This window comes from Ictidomys tridecemlineatus, chromosome 6, assembly GCF_052094955.1.
Source record: "Ictidomys tridecemlineatus isolate mIctTri1 chromosome 6, mIctTri1.hap1, whole genome shotgun sequence".
Taxonomy (NCBI): domain Eukaryota; kingdom Metazoa; phylum Chordata; class Mammalia; order Rodentia; family Sciuridae; genus Ictidomys; species Ictidomys tridecemlineatus.
In genome coordinates, this window is record NC_135482.1 from 185,027,461 (window position 1) to 185,050,255 (window position 22,795).

The 22,795-nt window shown below is 35.7% G+C and overlaps 1 protein-coding gene across 2 annotated transcripts in view; it reads left to right on the plus strand.

Moving 5' to 3' along the window:
• The first annotated feature begins 4,111 nt into the window (after window positions 1-4,111).
• Gpr180 (G protein-coupled receptor 180) overlaps window positions 4,112-22,795 on the plus strand; it is a 29,234-nt gene continuing 10,550 nt past the window's right edge. For both annotated transcript variants that reach the window (XM_005317043.3, XM_078016210.1), the window contains exons 1-5: window positions 4,112-4,360; window positions 6,657-6,815; window positions 13,107-13,307; window positions 20,892-21,072; window positions 21,215-21,264. In XM_005317043.3, the coding sequence (XP_005317100.2) occupies window positions 4,216-4,360; window positions 6,657-6,815; window positions 13,107-13,307; window positions 20,892-21,072; window positions 21,215-21,264 (736 nt within the window). In that variant the 5' untranslated portion in view covers window positions 4,112-4,215. The remainder of the gene's footprint in view (window positions 4,361-6,656; window positions 6,816-13,106; window positions 13,308-20,891; window positions 21,073-21,214; window positions 21,265-22,795) is intronic.

Below are 22,795 nucleotides of genomic sequence, written 5' to 3' on the forward strand. Positions count from 1 at the left end.
AGGTCCTCTGGGCCAAAGCCAGACCTAATGCGAGTAATTGAGGGAGTTGGGGCAGAGCAGTGTGTGGAACGTCTTCCAGGCAACTGTTGCTAGCCCGAGTTATGCTTTACTTAAAACACGGAAGTTCAGAGTTTTGAAGAAGTGCCTTCTTTCAGCTCTTGCACTTCACCCATCTTCAGAGATTACGCACCAGTTAAGCTGAGAACTCCAGAGTTCTCTTCTTGCAATATGGAAATAGGAGGTTGCAACTGCAAATTTATTTTTTATCGTTATTATTAATAAGATAGATAGGAGACTACTTGCAATCATAATAAAGATGTTCCCTAGGCCTTACTCTTAGGTATTATCCTAATATTCTCCCTTCTTGCTTACTCCACCCCAGCCTGAATGCACTTTCCTCCCATCTGTGCCTAGTTTTTATTTCTTTATTTCTTAGCTCGAATGTCATCCTACTAGAGTCCTTTTCCTGACCACCCCAATTAAAATAGCAAGCTCTATCCTAGCCCTATAGAACCATCTTACTCTGTTTTATTTTATTTATTTTTAAATTTTTGATTTGTTATATATGACACCAGAATGCATTACAACTTATATTACATGTATAGAGCACAATTCTTCATATCTCTGGTTGTACACAAAGTAGAGTCACATCCTTCGGGTCGTCTTATGTGTACTTAGGGTAATGATGACCATTCATTCCACGGTCTTTCCTACCCCTATACAAACTCTCTTCCCTTCCCTCCCCTCCCCTTTTCCCTTTTGCCCTATTTAGAGTTCATTTAATCCTCCCACTCCGCCCACCCCCTCCCGCCAGCATACTATGGATCAGCATCCTTAAATCAGAGAAATCATTTGGCATTTGGTTTTTTGATATTGGTTAATTTCACTTATCATTATCTTCTCCAACGCCATCCATTTACCTGCAAGTGCCATGATTTTATTCTCTTTTATTGCGGAATAATATTCCATTGTGTATATATACCACATTTTCTTTATCCATTCATCTACTGAAGGGCATCTATGTTGGTTCCACAGTTTAGCTATTGTGAATTGTGCTGCTATAGCAGTCATCAACACATACTTCGATGAATTGTTCATTGCTTCTTTTCCATGAGGGTAGGGCCTTTTTGTTTACTGTGATAATTCCAAATCTCTAAGACCAGGCCTGACATAAAATAAACAATTAGTAAAAATAGGAAATGTCTTTTTTTCCCCCTACATGGTATTTTAGCAAAGACAACAACAGCAACAAAAGAACATTCACTGTCTATGGAAGTGTTATTTGCTACAAACTTTTTGTTTTGAGGGTAAAGTGGTAATATAAATGAAAATCTAAAGTGTACATAGTCTGTGCCCCCCAAATTTCATGATGTATAATATAGATAATTGTTCACTGCTGAATTATTTAATAAGGAAAAACAGACACAATCTGTAAGATTGCCTAACTTTTTAAGTACAATGGACTGCTACATAGACTTTAAAAAGATTGTACTATCATGGAATATATGATATAATTGAAAATATTGACCAAAATATATTGACGTAAATACTTATAGTTTTTTTCTGACCTAAATACCTTGCCCTTTATGATTTCCACGAGTTGATCCACTGCCAAAGGATGGGGATCTGACTCATCGTAGGCCAATTGAAGCCTCTTCCTGGGATGTCAAATTGGACTAAGGTTCTACAATAGTCTGGTTGTTCATGAATTCTGAGGACCTACAAATTTGGGACTTATTAGTGGCCATATTCTTTTAAATGAACTGAGGAACCAGAAAACCTGCCTTCAGAGGGAGAGAAAAAACAAAGCTGATCAAGAAGGGAAGAAAATAAGAGACAAAAAGAGAAGTCCCCCAGGGTTGGGATTGTGGCTCAGCTGTGGAGCACTTGCCTAACACATTCGGGGCCCTGGGTTCGATCCTCATCACCACATGAGGATAAATAAAATAAAGGTGTTGTGTCCAACTATAACTAAATTAAAAGAGAGAGAGAGAGAGAGAGAGAGAGAGAGAGAGAGAGAGAGAGAGAGAGAGAGAGAAGAGAGAGAGAGAGAGAGAGAGAGAGAGAAAGTCCCCCAGCATTCAAGGCTCAGGTTCGGCTTCTCCTTTGGCACCAATTGTATCCCTTTCTTTGACTTACAAGTTACACTATTAAAAGACAATTCGGACAAATTTAGCAGCATATATTTGAACAAAGAGTGATTCATGAGTTGGGCAGACTCAGAAGAAAGAAAGGTTCAGAGAGTTTAGCTCTACCCAGCAACATGGGCAGGAAATATTCAAAGACGAAGTTCGCAAAGAAGAAGGAAGTGATATTCAGAAACAGCTTAATTGGTTACATCTCCAATTTTGCCTTATCAGGACTTGATATGACAACACATCAGCCAGATATGGTTGTCTTCTGATCAGTTGGCAGCCTACGTTTGGCTGAATCCCGCCTGCAATAATTGAGACTCAGTTACTTGTTAGAAGACTATACTTCTGCTTAAGTTGCTGTTCATTTATATACTAAATTAAGTTGCAGTTCTCCATGTATTAACTCAAAGATTGAAGGTAGCTTCAGGTCTAATTTAATTTAATTTAACACCATATTATTTATAACAACTGGTCTAAAAGGATCCACTCTAAACTACTAACAAGGGTAATCTTTGGGTATTGGATATGGGAGGGGAAAGGAGGAAATAGAAACTTTAAGTTTTACTTTAATTTTACCGTGAATTTTTCTAAGCTGCATGAATTTCTTTTATAATAAAAAAAACTAGTGCAGTTTTTAAAATACCCAAATATTAATACCTCCAGTTTTTTCCTGGTCAGCCAGAGATACTGAAAATGCTATGTATACCATAGTAGGTATTACCCTAGTTTCTTTTCTAAATTGTGAGATGTGTTGTGAGAACTTATCTATACGTTTTTAAAGTGTGTTTTGGAATGAGAATAATTTATATGCACTTATTCATGAAACAATATTTGAGTTCCTACTTTCACTAAGACAGGAATAGTCTCTGACCCACTGGACCTAACAATGTAGTGAGGGATTCAGATAAGTCAAGTCATACACCATATAGTGTAGTAAGTTCCCTGATAAGGAAGTGAGGGATTTCAGACCTAGGGACAACTAACACAGAGGCTTCTTAAACTGACAGGGTTGGGAGGTGAGGGGGATATAGAAGGTGAGACACAGGGTTGAGTGGTAGGATAAACAGAATTATTCCAGTCAAAGGGATTTGCAAATGACAAAGGTCTAGAGGGGAGAAATTGAGGTGTTTGTAGACTGACAATGATAACGATGGAGATCAGTAGAAAGACTAAAATTTGAGTGACTAGAGAGCCATATTCTAAAGAGTTTGTATTGTGTGCTAAAGGCAGCTGAGAGCCTTTGAAGAAAGTGATTCAATCATATTGTTTCCTAAAGTTTTCTGTGGTTCTAAGGAAGAGGTGGACTGTAGCCTGTTAGAGAAGAGTGGAGGAAGGTCCGCTGCCATAGGCTGCTGCTTCCTACTGTCACCAGAAGAGATTTGCAATTGAATTCATGGGATATGAGGGAGTAAAGAGAACTCCATTTCTCAGCCCTCTGGCATGCTAAGTGATGATATAATTAAAGAGGAAACCTAGGGATGGCTAAGTGATGATATAATTAAAGAGGAAACTTAGGGATGAAAAATCAGTTGGGTGCCAGACTCATGTTTTATACTGTAGACATGTAAGTGTCTTTGAAACATTAAAGTGGACATGCTCAGTAAATTATATAGGCATTCAGGAGAAAAAGAACATGGTTCCAAATATAAGGGAGTTTTCTTTTTTTGACGGGAATGCTCTTGTCGTGTTTTATTAGCAATTTCCTAATTCCAAGAGCCGCTCCAAGGTGCCTTGGACCTGCGCAGCGCGCGCATGCGTATTGACACCATGCGCTGGGGCACCAAGGGCAAAAGCTTTCAGTAACCCGAAGCAACATCTTCCAAATTCTCCATTAAAAAAAGGCGGGAACTAGCCAAAAGCCTGGGAAGTGATGGGACGCGCGGATCTACACGCCCTACCCACTTCTGCCTCTGATTGGTGAATATGCTTGGCTCGTGGCGAAAACCTCACCTCATTGGCTGTTGGTCTCCAGAGGGGCGGGCTCGCTGCCCTGGCCCCACCCATCCTCCGGCTGCCGACGTGGGGCTGACGGCCGCAGGCGGTTAGGGCCCCGGGTGCGGGTGCCGAACGGGAGGCGAGGATGGGGGGTTTGCGGCTGCTGGCAGTGGCCCTGACGTGCTGCTGGTGGCCGCAGGGCAGCCAGGGTAAAACCGTGCGGGGCAGCTTCAGCAGCGCCGCGGCCCGAGACACTCAGGGCCAGAGCATCGGCCACTTCGAGTTCCACGGTAGGTCCCGGGGGCGGGGAGAGGGATGGAGGCGCGCGGGCCATCGCTCCAGCACGGCTCGCAGACCGCTCCTCCCCGCCTCTGGGAGTAGGCCGAGGGCGGGCGGCACCCTGCCCCTCCCTGCCACGTTGGGCCAGCCGGGCGACTTCGCCAGCCTCACCTGCACTTCACCGTCGCCTCGGCCCTGCCCCCTCCGCAACTAGCCGGGATCTCGGCAGGCGTTGGCAGCCCCGCAGTTGCTGTCCCAAGCTTGTCTGCAGCCTCTGGCGCATAGAGGTTGTGTTCTGCACCTGAAAGCCCGTGTCCATTTCCTAGCCCTCTCCTTGCAAAAGAATACACAAATGACTGATCTGATCGCTGTATCTTTTTGAGATCCTTCCCCTAAACAAGCATCTTTTGTCCATTCCGGACTGGGCCTGATTACATTCATATGGGCCTTATTAAGGGTGAATGTAAGCCCAGGAACTTAGATATCTTTTTTTTTCCTTTATTCTTTTATTTTTAAAGACCAGGGTGGTAAAGCCTCTTGGAGCAGAGGGGTTGTAATCTAATTACCATTACTGCCAGAACAGTTTGGTTACTTGGGTGATTTACTATGGATCTTAAGGCCTAGAGTTAATTCAATGGAAACTTCATAGTGTATAGTGTCCCGGAAATTTCATTATTGATATTCTCTTTGGCCCATTTGAAATCAGAGTTGCCTTTGATTTGTACAGTCTGGTCTCCCTATAATGAATGAACTTGCAGTTGACTCTAATTTTTGTTGCATTTACTTGTACCCTCAAAATTTCAGATATTTTCTTGAAACTCTTTATTTCTCTAGTATTGTTATTTCAAATAATTTGTCCTTGGTGAACTTATGATCTTTAGTCTAAATAACTTTTAGTTGCATTAAAAGATACAACTATGGAGATCAGAATATTGGCCTAAAAGGGATTCTTAGGAAGAAGATAATAGAAATGAAAAGTGGTTTTGGTGTGGGAAAGGAATTTAAAGTCCTGAGAGATTAAAGAATTGGTGATATAAAGGCAGGGAAACCTGATTTTTAAAAAATCTATAGTTTTTGAACCTAGCTGAGAAAGGAAAAAATCCAATATGAATATATACTTTTGGTGAATAAAGGAGAAACAGTTTAATTAAATAGTTTTTAATTAAATAGTTTTATTATTATTTTGTCAGATTTTCATTTTTTAACTCACTGTAACAATACTTTGAGTATTAATAGTGATAGTAATATCACTATAATAAATGGCACAACTGAATAGTGCTGAAAAATCTAGAGTGTGTGGATGCTGTACCAGCAGATTTGCAGACTTAGAAGACAACCTGGTTTTTACCTGGTAAACATGGGAGAGAAACATATACTTAAAACAGTCTAAATTTCTCAAGACAGATTGGATATAGGGTGTTCCAAATACATTTTCTCCTTCTCTGTGTGTGTGTGTGTGTGTGTACACACATACACATATAAAAATATGTAATTATATTCTCATATATATTTTGTTATTACCAATTTTTCAGTGAATTACACTTCAGTAAAATGATACTAAAAATATATTGAAAAAACAGCCTATAACTCAGAATGCAATTTAAGGTGTTAACAGGGCTTTATAGTCAGTTTTATGATTTGACAATTTATAAGGTAACCAATTTATGCAAGAGACTTAGACATTCATTATGTATACTACACACAAATATATATTATAATCAAAATGATATATTGTCAAAATGATAATTCTAATAACAATTTTTTAAAGAAGATTTTAAGGTGAAAAAGAGTCTCCTGCTTTACCTCTCGTCACCTAGTGTCTCCATTCTTAGAATCAACTACTTTATGCCATTTCTGTTCCAGGTCTTCACTGTTGTTATTGTGTGCAACTAGGCTCATTCGATTATTAATGACTTAACATATATTGTTATGAAAGGTTTTTTTTTTTGTAAAAGTCTGATATGTAAAATTTTGTCTTAGATGTAAAATATATACCTCAAAACACATTTCTTTAATCTTTCTTGCTATTTCCTAGGCTTATTTTTTTACATTAAGAATAAATTGAAATATTAAACCCATGTTAAAAAACAAAAGAAATTTTGGCAGGAAATTTCTATTGATTATGAACAATATAAAAGATGTATAGTGATTGTAAAGTGAGGCAAAAAAAAAAGTTAAAAATTGTTTTTGAAATATGTTTTTAAATATAAAAAATTGTGTTTTTTTTAAGTGAAAGTATTCAATTGTCCTATTATCTCAGTTTCATATAAGACCAAATGAGTTGATCATTTTTGTTTTAATATTAAGGTGACCATGCTCTTCTGTGTGTCAGAATCAACAACATAGCAGTAGCTATTGGAAAAGAAGCTAAACTTTACCTGTTCCAAGCCCAGGAATGGCTAAAACTGCAGGAAAGCAGTCATGGTTATAGTTGTAGTGAAAAATTATCCAGAGCTCAGTTGACAAGTGAGTATATCCTTTTTTCTTTGACCATTAGATATGTTTTTTTTTCCTTATGTTTGAAGTATTTAAGATATTTCATGTTTGCCTATATCACACTGTGATAACACTTTGGTACATTTTAAGCTGAATTTTAAGGAAAATAACCTTTTCCTTATTTAAAATATGTAATGCCTCTCCCTGCCTTTATCATTCAAATTTTTTTAAAAAATCCAGATAATTTATAAAGGAGTCCTTTCATTCAGACCCTTTATTATTCATATAATTTATGTTAATATGACAAATATATTTTTACCCAGTGTCAGCATGGAACCAATGATAGTATTTTTTGAAAGCATATTTCTGCCAGCACTGAGATAACACACTAACATGTATGTTAGTTAATTATAAAACTTAGCCCAAGTGATGCCATTTCATGTCATTGACTTAGTCATATGGTGACAAAATACTTAACTTTGGGAGGTACCAGCACCAAGTCATTGTAAAACCCAGGGTTTGCCTCTGGTGAGGCTTGATTTCCCTTATCCTTATCTAGTGGCTTGAATCCTTGCTCTCATCCATTTTCCTCAACATTGTCTGGTGGTTGTGGTGATAGCCATCCAGAAAAAAAAGCAAGTGAAAGCTTTTATAATTTAGAAATGAAGCCTATGTGCCCTTCTACCCATTTTACCCCTTGGAAGTTAACCGACTGTAGGAGATGAGAAATGTGAATCATCCCTGAGAAAAAGTAGGAATTACCTTCTTCCCTCTTTATCCCCCTATTATTCAGAGACTCATCCATAAGTAGGGATGTGGTAGATTCTTCTTTTTGTCTAGGCAAGTAAAACACTCCCCTTTCTAAACATCCATTCCTATTAGCCATCTGGTTCCCTCATAAGGCAGCCAGTCAGGATAGGGATAAAAGTAAAGGTCCCCAGTCTGCCATCCATTGCGTAGTCCTTTGCCTGTACTGTTGAAATTGCTCCCACCTGGCCACTCCGTAGCCATGATGGTCCCCCTTCTGTAACCAGAGTGCTCTTTCTAAATAGCAGATTTGAACTACTTTTTGTTTTGGGCACTGCAAAGACTTCTTTCTCTCTCTAGTAAAAATTTATCAGGCTTCCAGGAAGAGCCAGTTATGAACCATGTAATACCCTGTATTTAAAGTTGAGGAACATATTATCTTGGAGTTTAGTTGAATTATGTTATTAACCATTTGGGTTTCCCTTATGCTAATAGTTTATTTATTACCTTGTCCATTTGGAATTATTTTGCTGTTTATTATTGATTAGTAAGAATTCTTCATGTATTTTGGACACAAATCTGAATAGATTTTTTTCCCCAGTCTCTGGTTTCTCTTTTAATGTTGTTTATGGTATTTATTTATTGTCTGTCTGTACATAATTTTAAATTGGTTAGTTTTAAATATGGTTAAATTTAATTATTTAAAAGCTTTATATCTGTTTTAAGTTTTTTTTTTTAACCTAAAAATATAAAGTAGCTATTAAAGACGTTTTCCTACAATTTTTTTCCTTAAGAACAAAACAAACTTTGTTAGGCAGTTTAAAGCTTTGGGCTATAAGAATACCAATTTATTTTCTTGTTATCACATGGTCAGTATTATGCCATGTATGATATACTCTTAAAAAACATCATTTTCATGATTCATATTCCTGCATTCCCAGACCTTCTATACACAGGGAGAAAGTATATTGCAGTAGGAAATCCACGACACTGGGAATCCCTGCTAGTAACTTATAAAAGGGCTTGTTTTGAGCCTCACTTATGTGTTCTATAAATAAGTTGGACTGTTTCTAGTGTCCTGACCATCCTAAGATGCTGCAACTCTAAAGGTTACTCCAGGATACAGTTATATGTAGGAGTATAATTTAAGGAAGCCTTTTGCTGCTGTGTCTTTTCCTATTTTCTTTTCTCTATTCTGTGAAGTACAAAAGTATTCTTTGTAATTATGGAATGGAAGATATCAGGAAACAGGAATTTTAGAACAATGAAAATTGTTTTTGTTAATATTTGTGCCTGAAATAAATTAAGTACTTAATATATATTGATATAAATAGATACAGATTTATAGATTTTATTAATTCTTTTCCCAGTAACAAAATCCAAATATTAAGAAAATCTGTCTTGAACTTTTATATAGTAGTTGTCATATTTGTAGTATATTATTATATAGGTGCTTGGGTACATTGAAACCAAAGCATATTTTTAAACTTATGACACTGTAATAGTACCACATACTTAAAAATAATCTTTTAGAACGTAGATTTCCTATCAATAAGACTTTTAGGAATTAATAGCCTTTCACCTATTTGGAATGAACTCATTAATGATGTACAACTCCTATGTAAAACTTTTCTGTTGCTACTCATTGTGAAGAGACTAGTAGATTTGAAAAATCTCTAGGTACTGAATGTTGCTTGATTCACTCAGATTAATGTTTGAGAAATTATTTTTTCAGTCTTCTTTTGTTCTTGAATTTCATAGCACATCACATTTCTTTCTTTTTTCCTTTCTTTTTTTTTTTTCTTTTGTGCATATGTGTGAATGGTGGTAGGGATCAAATCCAGGGCCTTGTGCATACAAGGCAAGTGCCCTACACTGAGTTGTGTCTCCAGGCCAGATTTTTTTTTTTTTTTTTTTAATGACAAGAACTATTTTGGTTTTAAAGCAAGCAAACTGAACACCTACAAGCACAGAAAATGGTGAGTTTTTCTTTCTATCTAAAAGAAATCTAGTGAGATTCAGGATAATTTGCTGTTAGATTATAATAGCTACACATATTGTATGTAAAACATTTTGATATTTTATATTTTTTGTGTATTTGGTGTATTAAAATCATTTAAATATATTAGTATTTTATTCTGTGTATTTTGGTTAATAATATTCATTTTCTTTTATAATATGACTAGGCAATTAGCCATTCAGCACCATTCACCGCAATTCAATTTTTGTTAATATTTGAGGTACTAATTATACCAGCATACAATATGCATGCTGTGCTTTAGTCTTTTGTCTCACAAACAATAAACATACAGTTTTGTCAAGAGGCTCACTTACCAGGCTTGCTGAAAAGAGACAGACAAAAACTAAAGGCCAGTATCACTTTATGAAGCACATTTTTGTCTCTGTAGATCCATGTAATTTAAAATGAAACACCAAAAAGTATATTGATGAAAATATAATAATGAGTTTTTGTATTGTCTTATCTAAGAGAAAAAGTGCAAGTGATAGAGACACAGCAGAACCTTTATATAATGAGGTCCAGATTATATAATTGCAAGCCTCACATTTGAACAGTCTCATTCCTGAACTATTGATTGACTATATTTTTACTAAAGGTCTTCAAAAATTTAACAGAAACTGAAATCTTAGCTGCATTTTTTTTTAGCGACTGTATAATTGTAAAAAAGAAGTAATATAAAGTCTGCTAATCTACAATAGCCAAAAAAGCAATGCTGTGTTGTTGTGAATCAAATCCTCTTGTTCATTTTAATTCATAATAGGTAGAATTTCCAGTTGTAAATTCTAGGTCCTTAAAATTTGAATCTTGACTAGGTTAGGTACATCTGTATCTCATTTATCAAGCCATCCTATACATAACATTTCCTCAATTTTCTATCAGGAAAAATTTCGAGTGTACAGAAAAGTTCAAAGTAAAGTATGACCAACAATGTAATTTTATGCGTTAAGAATACTCTACTTTGTATAAAACCATATATCTTAATATAGGATTTTTCATGTGTCTCATTTGTCCTCTGAAGAATTCTGAGCTAGATAGGGCAGGTAACTTCCATTATACTGTTGAAGAAGCAAATTTATAAAATGTAATTTATTTGCTGAATTACACAAAGCCAAGGCTTGCTCTGTTAACTCCACTGTTTGGAATAGTGTCTGGAGTCTGAGACACCACTTTCCCACAGCTTCCCCACAGCTTCAGGTAGCATTATTTAATGCCTCTTAGGGCAGAATCACGGTCTTAGATCTGGAAAAGATCATAGACATTATTTTGTACTTCTCAAAAGAGGGAACTGTGGCATTTTAGGGAGGAACAGTTTTTTGCTATGTGACTTTCCCTAGCTTACATGAGATTTAGCACAGCTTCCCTCAAAGTTTTTCACAGCTAGTATGACAACAAAATTGTCCCCACACATTTTCAAAATGCCCTAAAGGGAAGCAGGATTACCCTGATTTGAGAACTGTGATTAGTATAAAACCTTGTATTAAAGAGAGGAGAAGGAAAATTAATTTGTTGAGCAACTACTTTGACAAATACCATGCCGGGTGACTCATATAAGTTAGTCCTTACATCAGTTCTTTGCTATAGGTATTATCTTCATTTTACAAATGAAGAAAGTGAGTGTTATTGTATATATACAGATCCATTTGATGCCAACTTTCATGAGTTTTCCCCCACTATGTCATATTACCTTATATGGACCTGAACCAGTGTAACTTTCATCTTCTGTATTCCTTTTTTTATTGATTTTTTAAAAAAAAATAAATGACAGCAGAATGCATTACAATTCTTATTACACATATACAGCACAATATTTCATATCTCTGGTTGTATACAAAGTATGTTGATACCAATTCATGTCTTCATATATGTACTTTGGATGATGATGTCTATTACGTTCCACAATTCTTGCTAACCCCCTTCCCCCTCCATTCCCCTCCAACATAGAGATCGTCTATTTTTCCCATATTCCCCCTCCCTACCCCACTATGAATCAGCTTCCTTATATCAGAGAAAACATTCGGCATTTGGTTTTTTGGAATTGGCTAACTTCACTTAGCATTATATTCTCCAATGCCATCCATTTACCTGCAAATGCCATGATTTTATTCTCTTTTATTGCTGAGTAATATTCCATTGTGTATATATATGCCACACTTTTTTTTATCCATTCATCTACAGAGGGGCATCTAGGTTGGCTCCACATCTTCTGTATTTCTTTTCTTTTTTTTTTTTTTTACTTTGAAGTGCCTTTTGATGTTTTGTTTGTTTTTTTTTGTTTTGTTTTGTTTTGATATGGGTGCTAGGAATCAGTCCCAGGGCCCAAGCAAGCACTGTCTCATGGAGCTGTACCTTTAGCCCAGTACTGCTTTTAAGAACGACCAGTCAGAAAAATGTTTTGGAAAAATTTTTTGAAAAACTATTTGTCAATCATAATTTTTAGATATAATAATGATTTTCTTAATTAGTTGAATGCTCCTTTTAAAATTTAACTCAAGTAACTTAAAAATGTCAAATGTCACAGCAGTTACTACACAGCATTGTGAATGTGCTTAGTGTCGTGGACTGTTCTCTTAAAAGTGGTTAAAATGATAAAATTGTGTATCTTTTTTTTCTTATCACAGTAAATTCAAAGTTTCAGTGAAACCGTTTTCATTTGTGGTATTTCAGTATTTTAATAGTGATTTCTTGGTATAAAATGCATCATTTTAATCTGCTTTATACTTTACATACTTTATTCCAGTACTACACCCAGGCCTGAGTTTTTGAGGCAAAAAAAGGATTCTAATCCCTAGATTGATTATACAACTAAAACAGTGAGCATATTTAAAAGTTTTGTTTTAGCTGCACCAATTTGCAGTCCTACTAGCAGCGTATGAGTGTACCTTTTCCCCACATCCTCACCAATTTCTTGGAAAATTGGGAATGGAACTACCATTCGACTCAGCTATCCCTCTCCTCACTCCGCACCCAAAGGTCTTAAAAACAGCATGCTACAGGGACACAGCCACATCAATGTTTATAGCAGCACAATTCACAATAGCTAAACTATGGAACCAACCTAGATGTCCTTCAATAGATAAATGGATAAAAAAATTTGGCATATATATATATAATGGAATATTACTCAGCAATAAAAGAGAATAAAATCATGGCATTTGCAGGTAAATGGATGGAGTTAGAGAAGATGATGCTAAGTAAAGTTAGCCAATCCCAAAAAAACAAATGCCAAATGTTTTCTTTGATATAAGGAGGCTGTTCATAGTGGGATAGGGAAAGGGAGCATGGGAGGAATAGACGAACTCTAGACAGGGCAGAGGGGTTGGAGAGGACAGGAAGGGGCATGGGGTTATTAATGATGATGGAATGTTGATGATCATTATTATCCAAAGTACATGTATGAAGACACGAATTGGAGTGAATATAATTTATATACATCCAGAGATATGAAAAATTGTGCTGTATATGTGTAATAAGAATTGTAATGCATTCCACTGTCACATATAAATAATTAAAAAAGAGTTTCGCTTTGAAAGGTGTTGTTTTCTTTCTCTTTAAAGTGACAATGAACCAGACTGAACATAATCTGACAGTGTCCCAGATTCCATCTCCACAAACATGGCACGTGTTTTATGCAGACAAGTATACATGCAGAGATGACAAGGAGAATTCTCAGGTGGAAGATATCCCCTTTGAAATGGTGTTACTAAACCCAGACGCTGAAGGAAATCCATTTGACCATTTTAGTGCTAGAGAATCTGGTAAGAATACCTATTTAAATATATCCTAAATACAAAAAAAAAAAAAAGACATAAAAAACACCTTCATGTTGTGTTTTTAGAATATTAAAAATTTAAAGCCATCTATGTGTTTAGCATTTGGGATATGGCTGAATGAATCTTTTGATAACATTTTGATAGCTATAATACTAAGTTTAAAAGGCAGAACACTGAATTTTATATTGCATGACTTCAAGTGTATTTAAAAATGCAGAGAATGAATTTTTAAAAATCACAAAAATAATAGGTTTCTTTTCTGAATGGTAGAGATGTATAGTGTTTAGTCTGCTCTGTGTGGTCTACCTCTTTTTATTGTTTTATGACATCTTAGAATTATATTTATAAACAAAAATGTTAATAAAGCAATTTAAATTGATATTTCAGCATTTTAGCTTAGAAACTGAATTATTTTCCAAGGCTATCCTTTTGCTAGGTTGTTTGAACAGATTTAGGGACTGCCTTTATTGGTACATAGGAATGATCAGAATCCGTAATGCTTTCTGGAGTCAAATTTACTTCCATAAAGACACATTTTTACCAAATGTTAGGTGACTATGCCCGGCTCTATTGAAGTGAGATTCCTAGCCTCAACAAAAATTAAAGGATTCTTGTGATTTCGATAAACCCAGTATGAAGTAGAATAGACTTGTTGGAGTAACATGTCAAGAGTTATAAAAGGATTTATGTAGGCCATCTGTCAAAGAAAAGTGATGACTTCATGAGTTATTTGCCCATTTGAAAAAGTCAGTTTACTTAGAGAAGAATTTAATTCCATTGCATCTCATCGGCCATAAAGAGGATGGGTGGAGGGTGGGACAAAAATGAGGCCGTGTTAGACTTAACCAATGTTTAGTTCAAAGTGTAAATTTGCCACAGCTAGAAAAGCAAGTCAAAGAGCATTTGTAATAGGTCACAAATGAATGTATAAAGAATGAATTATTATAATATCCATTGGTTTGAAAAAGTTTATAGAGTCAATGGGATGCTAATGTTTTAAAATAGATAGTTTTAAAAGTTCTTTCTGTGAGGGAAATGAGAGTCTAAGCCACTCAGGTTGTTTTTGAATGCAGATGAACTTAAAGGTCAGATTTCACTAATGATAACCTTAGAACAGTGTGGATCATTATTGAAAGCTAGTCTTGTCATTTGTTTTATCTTTATAAAAGATGTTGACATTTATTTTCCATATTTTGAAAAGGCATTGGTGAAATCCAAATCTGATAGCATTGGATGACTGATTTGGACTAAATTACTTATTTTTAGAGAGGGAATTTTTTAATATTTATTTTTCAGTTTTCGGTGGACACAACATCTTTATTTTATTTTATGTGATGCTGAGGATCGAACCCAGCACCCCGCGCATGCATGTTACCGCTTGAGCCACATCCCCAGCCCTGGACTAAATTACTTTTAAGATCCCTTTCAACAGCACCATGAAAATGGAAGGGAGATCAATGGGGTGGGGGTGTGGTTTGAAAGGGACAGGGGAGGGAAGGGAAGGGAAAGGAATAGCAGAATGATGTTGACCAAATTATACTGTGTGCATGTGTGAATGTACCATGGTAAATTCCACCTTTATGTGTATCTATGAAGTACCAATTTATAAGAACAGTAATAGAGATGGGGGAGAACAACGGAATAGAGGAGGAGATGGACACTGAAATGGAATAAATTATATTCCATGCATGTGTTATGTCAAAATGAACCTCACTATTATGTATAGCTATAATCCACTAATAAAGACACTTTTAAAAAGTTGATAGTTGCTTGGAGTTGAGAGTAGCTATGAGAATTACTGCAAACACGAACCAGGGGCTTTTGGAAGAAGTGGAAATGTTTTAGAACTGAATTGTGGGCTGGGACTATAGCTCAGTGGGGAACACTTGCCTAGCATATTCAAGGCCCTGAGTTCAATCCCCAGTACTACCAAAAAAAAAACTGAATTGTGGTTGTTGCACAACTGTATAACTATACCAAAAATCATCATATACTAACCTTGAGTGCGTTTTATGATATACATCAGTTATGCCCCCTTAGTAAAGCTGTTTTAAAAAGATATGGGAAAGAAAGATCACTTTACTGTATGATTTCATTATTTCATTTAACACCAATTTTTAGGGCCAGGCAAGGGCTTACTAGGAAGTAATCCTTTATATGCCAGCCCCACTGCCTCTAGTGGAGTCCAGATGCGCTGTCCTTTCCCCTCCTGCCTTCTAGGCAGTAGACCTTTGGCTCAAGAGGTTGTCTTATTTATTGTGTGGCTCTCTGGGACTTGAGAGTCCTGATATGCTTTTTTCTTGCCTCCTTTTCCAGGCTTCCATTTCTGCTCTCTTCCCTCATTCCAATTTCATATCTGAACTTTGAACCCATACCTTTATGCAATTACATCTCTGCCCTGTGCTGTGTGCTTGGGCCAATGAATGCCACCCACACCCACCTGCCTTGTCCTGAACCTTGCCCATATCTTCTAGTGTTTTCCTTAACATCTGGAGTTATAGCTAGCTTTTTAGGATTTACATTCTGCTTTGCTTCTTAGTTCTGACTCATTCTAACTTTTCTTAATGTTGTCAGTGATGTTGGTTTGATGCTCACTCTGATATCTTAAAGTTCTTTCTTATTCTAAAATGTGTAAAGTTACATTGGTTATGTAACTGACAATGCTTAAACAAGGAATAAAACCTCACTGTAATGTGTATTTTCATTAAGCATGATTCTGTGCAGGACTAACCTTCAGGGATTGATTATTAAAAAGTGCCAAAAGTACCCAAAAGTACTCAACCTTAATTTTTGACTAGTTTTATTCCTAAAGATCATATCATTGTATTGATTAAAATGCCTGCAATTCTTTGTCATTCCAGTCCAAATTGATGGTTTGCAGCCTATTACTGTGTTTATGGCTAGAGAAGCTATTTTTAAAAATCCAGATTGGTTCAGAGCGCTGAAGTTGATTCTGTTTGTTGTCAGGACCACTGACCTAAAAGTCTCTACTCCACATTGTTTTGGTGATGTGTTAGTTTTTTAAAGTAAAGGCTTAAAAGGGATTCTTTTATTCTCAGGTATTTGTTTTCAGGGAATAATCTCCAATTAGTTCATTTCAGAAACTTGGTCACTTATCTCGTTATCTGCTCCAAGTAAGGAGAATTGATTTGCTATGGCTTTATTTATTAAGAATTTACTATTTCCGTATGTCTGGGAGGTTTGAATTAGAATAACCTGCTGATAATTGCTGCAATTAATGTTACATGTTAATCTGGTTAAATCTGGTTAAATTTTATAATTTGTTTTCTTTCAAAACAATTAGTGTTTTTATATCTAACAGACTTTGGTTAATCCTCTATTCTATACAGTCTAATTTTACAAAATGAACTGAGGCAAGTTTGATGCCACTGGACAGTGTACTAAATAGGAGCATAATGCTTTAAGGTAGAATCAAATGAAACTGCTTTGTAAAAAGATTAAAATCCTTGTTAACTGTATTCATGCTCTTGTTAGAGACCAAAAGAAGCACCTAGGATGCCAAGAGCGTTATTACCTAAGGCAGATAGACTGGTTTTCATTGGAATATTATAGGCTTTCACATCTGCCATCTCACTGTATTTAATTTTAGCATACATGTTCATGCTTTTCTGTTTTCGCTTTTTTCCTCTATGTTCCAAAAGATAATGGGTTAGATCTTAATGTTGCACTGGTAACATGTTTTATTAGTAAATGTTTTAAGCTTAAAGTAATAGAAAATCCTAAGGCAAGTGGTATACTTAATTATCTTAAACAAGAAAAGGATCTAAGGCTTTTCCAGAGTGGATTATTGAGTGTCTCTCTGCCCTGGTAGCCTCTGTCACCTTTGTCTTTAGGTTGGCTCCCCATAGGTTTAGCTATAGTTGTTCTGGACATTCCATCTAGGTATTGGCAAATTTTGGTATCTCTTCTTAATAGCAAGGGAATCTTTCCCAGAAGCTCCCATCACATTTCATTGGCTAGAACTAGGTCATATATCTTTGCATTATAAGAGAAATGTTAGTTTCCATACCAGAAAGATGATAAAGGTAAAAAAATCTGTCTAAGGGGCTAGGTTTACCTCCTGCTGGCAAGGGTATTGGAATTTCTGATTGCTGTTGTGGCATAGGAGAGAGGGTACATATTGGGACCAAGACAGGAAGGATGGTGGACAGGCAGGCAGATCTGCTGCAAGTGATGCTCCATGGCTCAAGGATTCTTTCTGCTTTTCTTATCCTCTGCTCTCCCATCATTTAGGTGGGGCTGAAGTTATTGAAGCTCTTCTCTAAGTTTTCTTCCTACTTGATTTTGCCAGTTCTTCATTTGAACTTGCCTTACAACCTATACATTTCCTTATAACCTGTGTCACCACAGTTACATGTTCATTTAAGAATGTGTTTCTTCTTTAGTGAATGTTGTTTTAAGTAGGACAAGTAACACTTTGTATTCATCTGTTTTTAGATTTTAATTTCAGTGTGAACAAACACAGATTGTTTTGGTCTTGTGAAGCTTGGTGGCATAAAAAAAGTATAATTGGTAACTGAAGAGGAAAAAAATCAGACTTTTGGGGGAGTGATTTGTTTTTTTAAAAAACAGTGCTTTGTAGATATACACTGTGGACATTTATGTATGTACATAGCATATTTTGGTTTGTTTCATTCCAGAGTTCCTCTCTTCTTGCCCTCCTTCACCTCCTTTATCTTCTTCCTCCACTCCACTTATCTCCTTTCCTTTTTTGTGGGACTCCCCCCCCCCCTGCACCGTTGTTGTTGTTGTTTTTGTTTTTTTTCCCCTTATTTTGCTCTAGCTTCTGTAAAGTATCAATTTTAAAAACAATAAAATGGAGGGAAGCCCAGTAGGTAGAGGAAGGGGAAAAGCAGGAAGGAGGAAGAGAAAAGAGGAAGTGATGGGGACTGAAATGAAGCAAATTATATCCCATGTGTGTGTGATTCTATATATATTATATAGAACTATAACATACTCATTAAAAACATTAAAAAATTTTAAAACAGTGTAGACACAACACACCCTTTTATCTTTAAAGTAGCTCATGATGCCTCAAGGAAAGAATCATTTACCTAAAATTTAGTGAACAAAGTATCTTAGTTTGGTTCATTTAATATATTATTTCAGTGAAACAATTTGCTTTGTTGGCTATAAAATTGGTCCTTTCTGAGAGACACATTTAACATTGAATAATCCTCAGGCTTTTTTTTTTTTTTCTTTTGCTGATGATAGGTGTCTTATTTTTAAAAGTATCCCCCTCCCACATTATTCTGATCTCTTAGTCTGAGGATTTTCTTTTCATGGTAGATTTGTACCCTAATGGAGCCTGAAACTTTATTCTGTAATAGATATTCTATAAAGTATTATAAATAAAACTTTAAATAGAATACTTTATTCCTTAATACAAAGAAGGAAAGGTAAAAACTAAGATCTAATACACAGAATAGTATAAGGAATTTTACTGACCCACAGCTGTTATAATATGGTTAGCATTTGTGTTTTGTATTGTTCCAGTCCTACAGTAATCTGAGGATTATGGTCCCATTATTTCTAAAGCTGCAGTGCTTTTCTATGTAAGGAATTTAAAAAGGAAGTATGCCCCTTCTGTTATTTGATCTTCTCTTCCTGAAGTCTAAACATACTTTTTCACCTGCTCTAGAAAGTGACTGTCTTTATATTTATATAGGTAGAGCAGGAGAGACACCCAGTGGAGAAAAACTTCTTGCTGCCTTTTTGTTTTTTCTTCCTAACCATGCCCCTAAAGTGATTGAGATTGAACTATTTGACTTTTTCCCTTTTATTTGTGTCTTCTATATCTTTTCCAAAATTATTTTCCACATAATGTAAAGATTCCTTTTCTGCTCATTAACTGGAGTTTTCCTCGAGGGAAATTGGAGCAGGCTCAGTGTTCACAATTGGAAGGGGAGTGAGTGTAATTTACATTCTTCATCCACAGATTCTGTGGAGATGGCTCTAATCTCAGCTGCTTCATGACATTCTAATATTAGTTAGAATTTAAAAGCTCTATATTAGGGACTGTCTTGAGTGTAACCAAGTACTATTGGCCCTTTATATCCACAGGTTCTATTTTCATGGGTACCAGATCAAATATATTGTGGAAAAAATTGTACTGAACATATGCAGACTTTTTTCTTGTCAGTATTCACTAAACAATACAGCATAACATCTAGTTAACATGGATTTACATTGTATTGGTATAATAAGTAATCTAGAGATGATTTGGAGTATATAGGAGCATGTGCCTAGCTTTATTCAAATAAAATACCATTTTATATGAAGGACTCCGTATATTTTGGTATCCCAGTGGTATCCTGGAACCAGTCCTCTTTGGTTACTGAGGGATGCCTGTAAATGTAAGCAATAAACCTCAGTACATCTTCTGACTTATTATAAAAAAAAATTCTAAAATTTCTGGAAGAGGAACACTCAGAAAAAGATTGCAAGTAACCCAGAAAAGGTGGTGTTGATCATGAAGTTACGTGAAGACTATGGAGAAGAGCTGCTTTTTGGAACTAGAGGTCGCTATAATGACTGGCATCCTTTTTAATATAGCATCTGCACTTTGTTCTCATCTTTGCCAATCAGCGCTCTTTGCTCATAATTTCTGCTCATTCAAAATTTTATTTCATTTGTAGCCTAGTTTGACTCTTCTGGCCTGTCCTAGCATCAAGTCTTTTATGGACTACTTCCCTTTTCATATTTTGTTGTTTGAATTCCCAAAAAATATATGACTGACCTATCTTGCCTTTGAGAACAAAGTTATGTTGTTGGCAACTTGAATTGGTGGCCAGTTATTTAGTATCACAATTCCAGTTAATCGTAGAGCAGTCATTTGATCTCCATAGGATTTCCTCTTTGGCAAGAGCTACACAAAGTTTACTTCAGAAAGTGACTTTGGCTATAACAGGTGTTTTAAAGTTTTATCCAAATGGAAATTTAAAGTAATGGAGCATTCCAGAACATGTTAGTGGTATCAGAATCACCCTAAGACTTACTAAAACACATATTAATGAGTTCCACCTTCAGGGATTCTGATTCAGTAGATCTGAAGTGGGGCCTAAGGTATTTCATTTTCAACAAGTTCTGTGGTGATGCTGCTGGCCAAGGGGCGACACTTGGAGGAGCATCATCCAGGTATAGCAAACTATTAATGACTAAATAGATCTATTTCTAAACTTCTCACAAAAGAATCCACTTTTAGGGTAAAAAGTATATCTAACTGAATATTGAAATCTTTGTTTTCATTTGCTGTTTTCAAACTAAAGTGTGATTTTATGGTGAATCTTTGGGCTTCCTTGACTGTATTTTTTTTTTTAATAGATTGACTTTAAGTAGTTGGTTTAATCTACTTTTTTATAGTTAAAACTTTGGCCTAAAGTAAAAAATTGGTTTTTAAATAATTTACCTCTTTATTTTCTCACAAAAATAAATGCTGTGACTTCAGTTTTAAAAGTCTAGATATATATTGACAGGAAGACTTGAAAGCAGCCCAACACTGCACTGGCTTTGTTTTACTGAAGCAAACTCCCTTTCTTCTCTTCGCAGGGTTACATGAGTTCTTTTTCCTCCTAGTCCTAGTGTACTTTGTGATTGCTTGCATTTATGCTCAATCATTGTGGCAGGCTATTAAGAAAGGAGGACCCATGCACATGATTTTAAAGGTTCTGACAACTGCATTGCTGTTACAAGCTGGTTCAGCTTTAGCTAATTACATTCATTTCTCCAGGTAACTCAAAACCACTAAAACTGTGTTCATCATTACGTCTAATTAATCCTAATTAGTGCACCACAATTATGCTTGCTTTGATTATGAACACTTTTTTTCACATTTGTAATTTACACTAATATGTTCCTTTTCAATTCCTCAGGTATTCCAAGGATGGAATAGGGGTACCTTTTATGGGAAGTTTGGCAGAATGTGAGTATTGTTCTGAGCACTGTTTAATTTTTTTTAAGATAAACTTGCTATCTGCTTGTTCATTTTCCCCTTTTAAAAATTATTTTGTATTGGGGAAAAAAGCTCAGTGGAAGAGCACATGCCTAGCAGGTGTGAGGCCTTGGGTTTAATCCCCAGCATTGCAAAAACCACATAAATATGTAATTTTTTAACATAGTACAGTTTTTATGCCCAAGGTTGGTTAGAACTCATATTGACTGAAAACAAGGTTACAGATTTAGTTCTCATTTATCCTCCCTAGTTTCTTCTTAATAATATGTGTAACTCTTCATTATTTTGAGAGCATATTTACATATATATTCTCTGATTTTATCCTCACCAAAAAGTAGATATGCTTATCCCTATTTTGCAGATAAAGAATCTGGACTCAGTGTCATGAAGCATGTTTTCATATGTCAGTCAGCTATTGAGCAGTAGAGGTCTGACCCCAATGCAGAATATTTTTTCCCTATTGTAATTCCATTTTCTGTTGCACCAACTTTTTTTCTGTTTCTGACACTAGGCCATATGTACATCTATAATTGAGCTGATCGCACATCTTTCTTCTTTTATTTATAAGAGAAACTTTTATGAAGTAATTTTTCAATTAAGCATGATAGAAAAAAATATTTAAAAGGTCCTGTAATCATGACATTTTAGAGAACTGCAAAGGGACATTAAGTTTTATGCCACTCTTAATATTGGAAAACTATTTAAGATTTGCTCTACAAAACAGATTTTTAATATGAAACTCATTTTATCTTTGGATTTACTACTAGGATTTACTTTTCTTTATATTTCCACATTTCTCTTCTAGTCTCATTGCTCTTTTAGGGTATTACCACTAATCATCTTTGGACCCACTCATCCAGACCTTGCCACCTGTTTCAAGATTTTGAAACTTGAAAACCCTTTCATTCTCCTTGTGAAGGGGATATGTTCAGTGCACCTCCTGTACACAAGCAGGAGGGGCTTATCCTTTCTGAACATTGTCTAGAGCTCTGCTTCTCCCTTTTGGAAGTCTTTCAAATATTTAATGGAATTGTAGATTGTTAAAGCTGGACAGAACCTTAGAAATAATTCAGCTTATGCATTTTAGATGAAGAAATTGACATTCAAAGGGGCAAAGCACACAGAGCCAATTAGTGGCAAAGCTGTTACTAAAATGAAGGACTGATGAATATTTGTGAGTGTCTGCTATATATAGAACAGTGTTAGTCTTGCATTTTTATGGAAGGCTGAGAAACAAAAATTTGTGTGTGTGTGTGTGTGTGTGTGTGTGTATGTGTGTGTGTTTAGAATGGCAATAAATTGATGTTGCTGATTTTTGATGCTTCCTACAGCAAAAGGTTTAGTTAGTTAAAGTAATTAAAATTCAAGACAGAATGGAGTTTTTGTGTGATCTGTGTATTCTATATGAAATTAATTACTTTCCAACAACAAATGAGCTGTCTTCTACCTATCCAGTTATAGTCTCATATCCATCTGTGTATTACTTAGTACATAAAGAAAT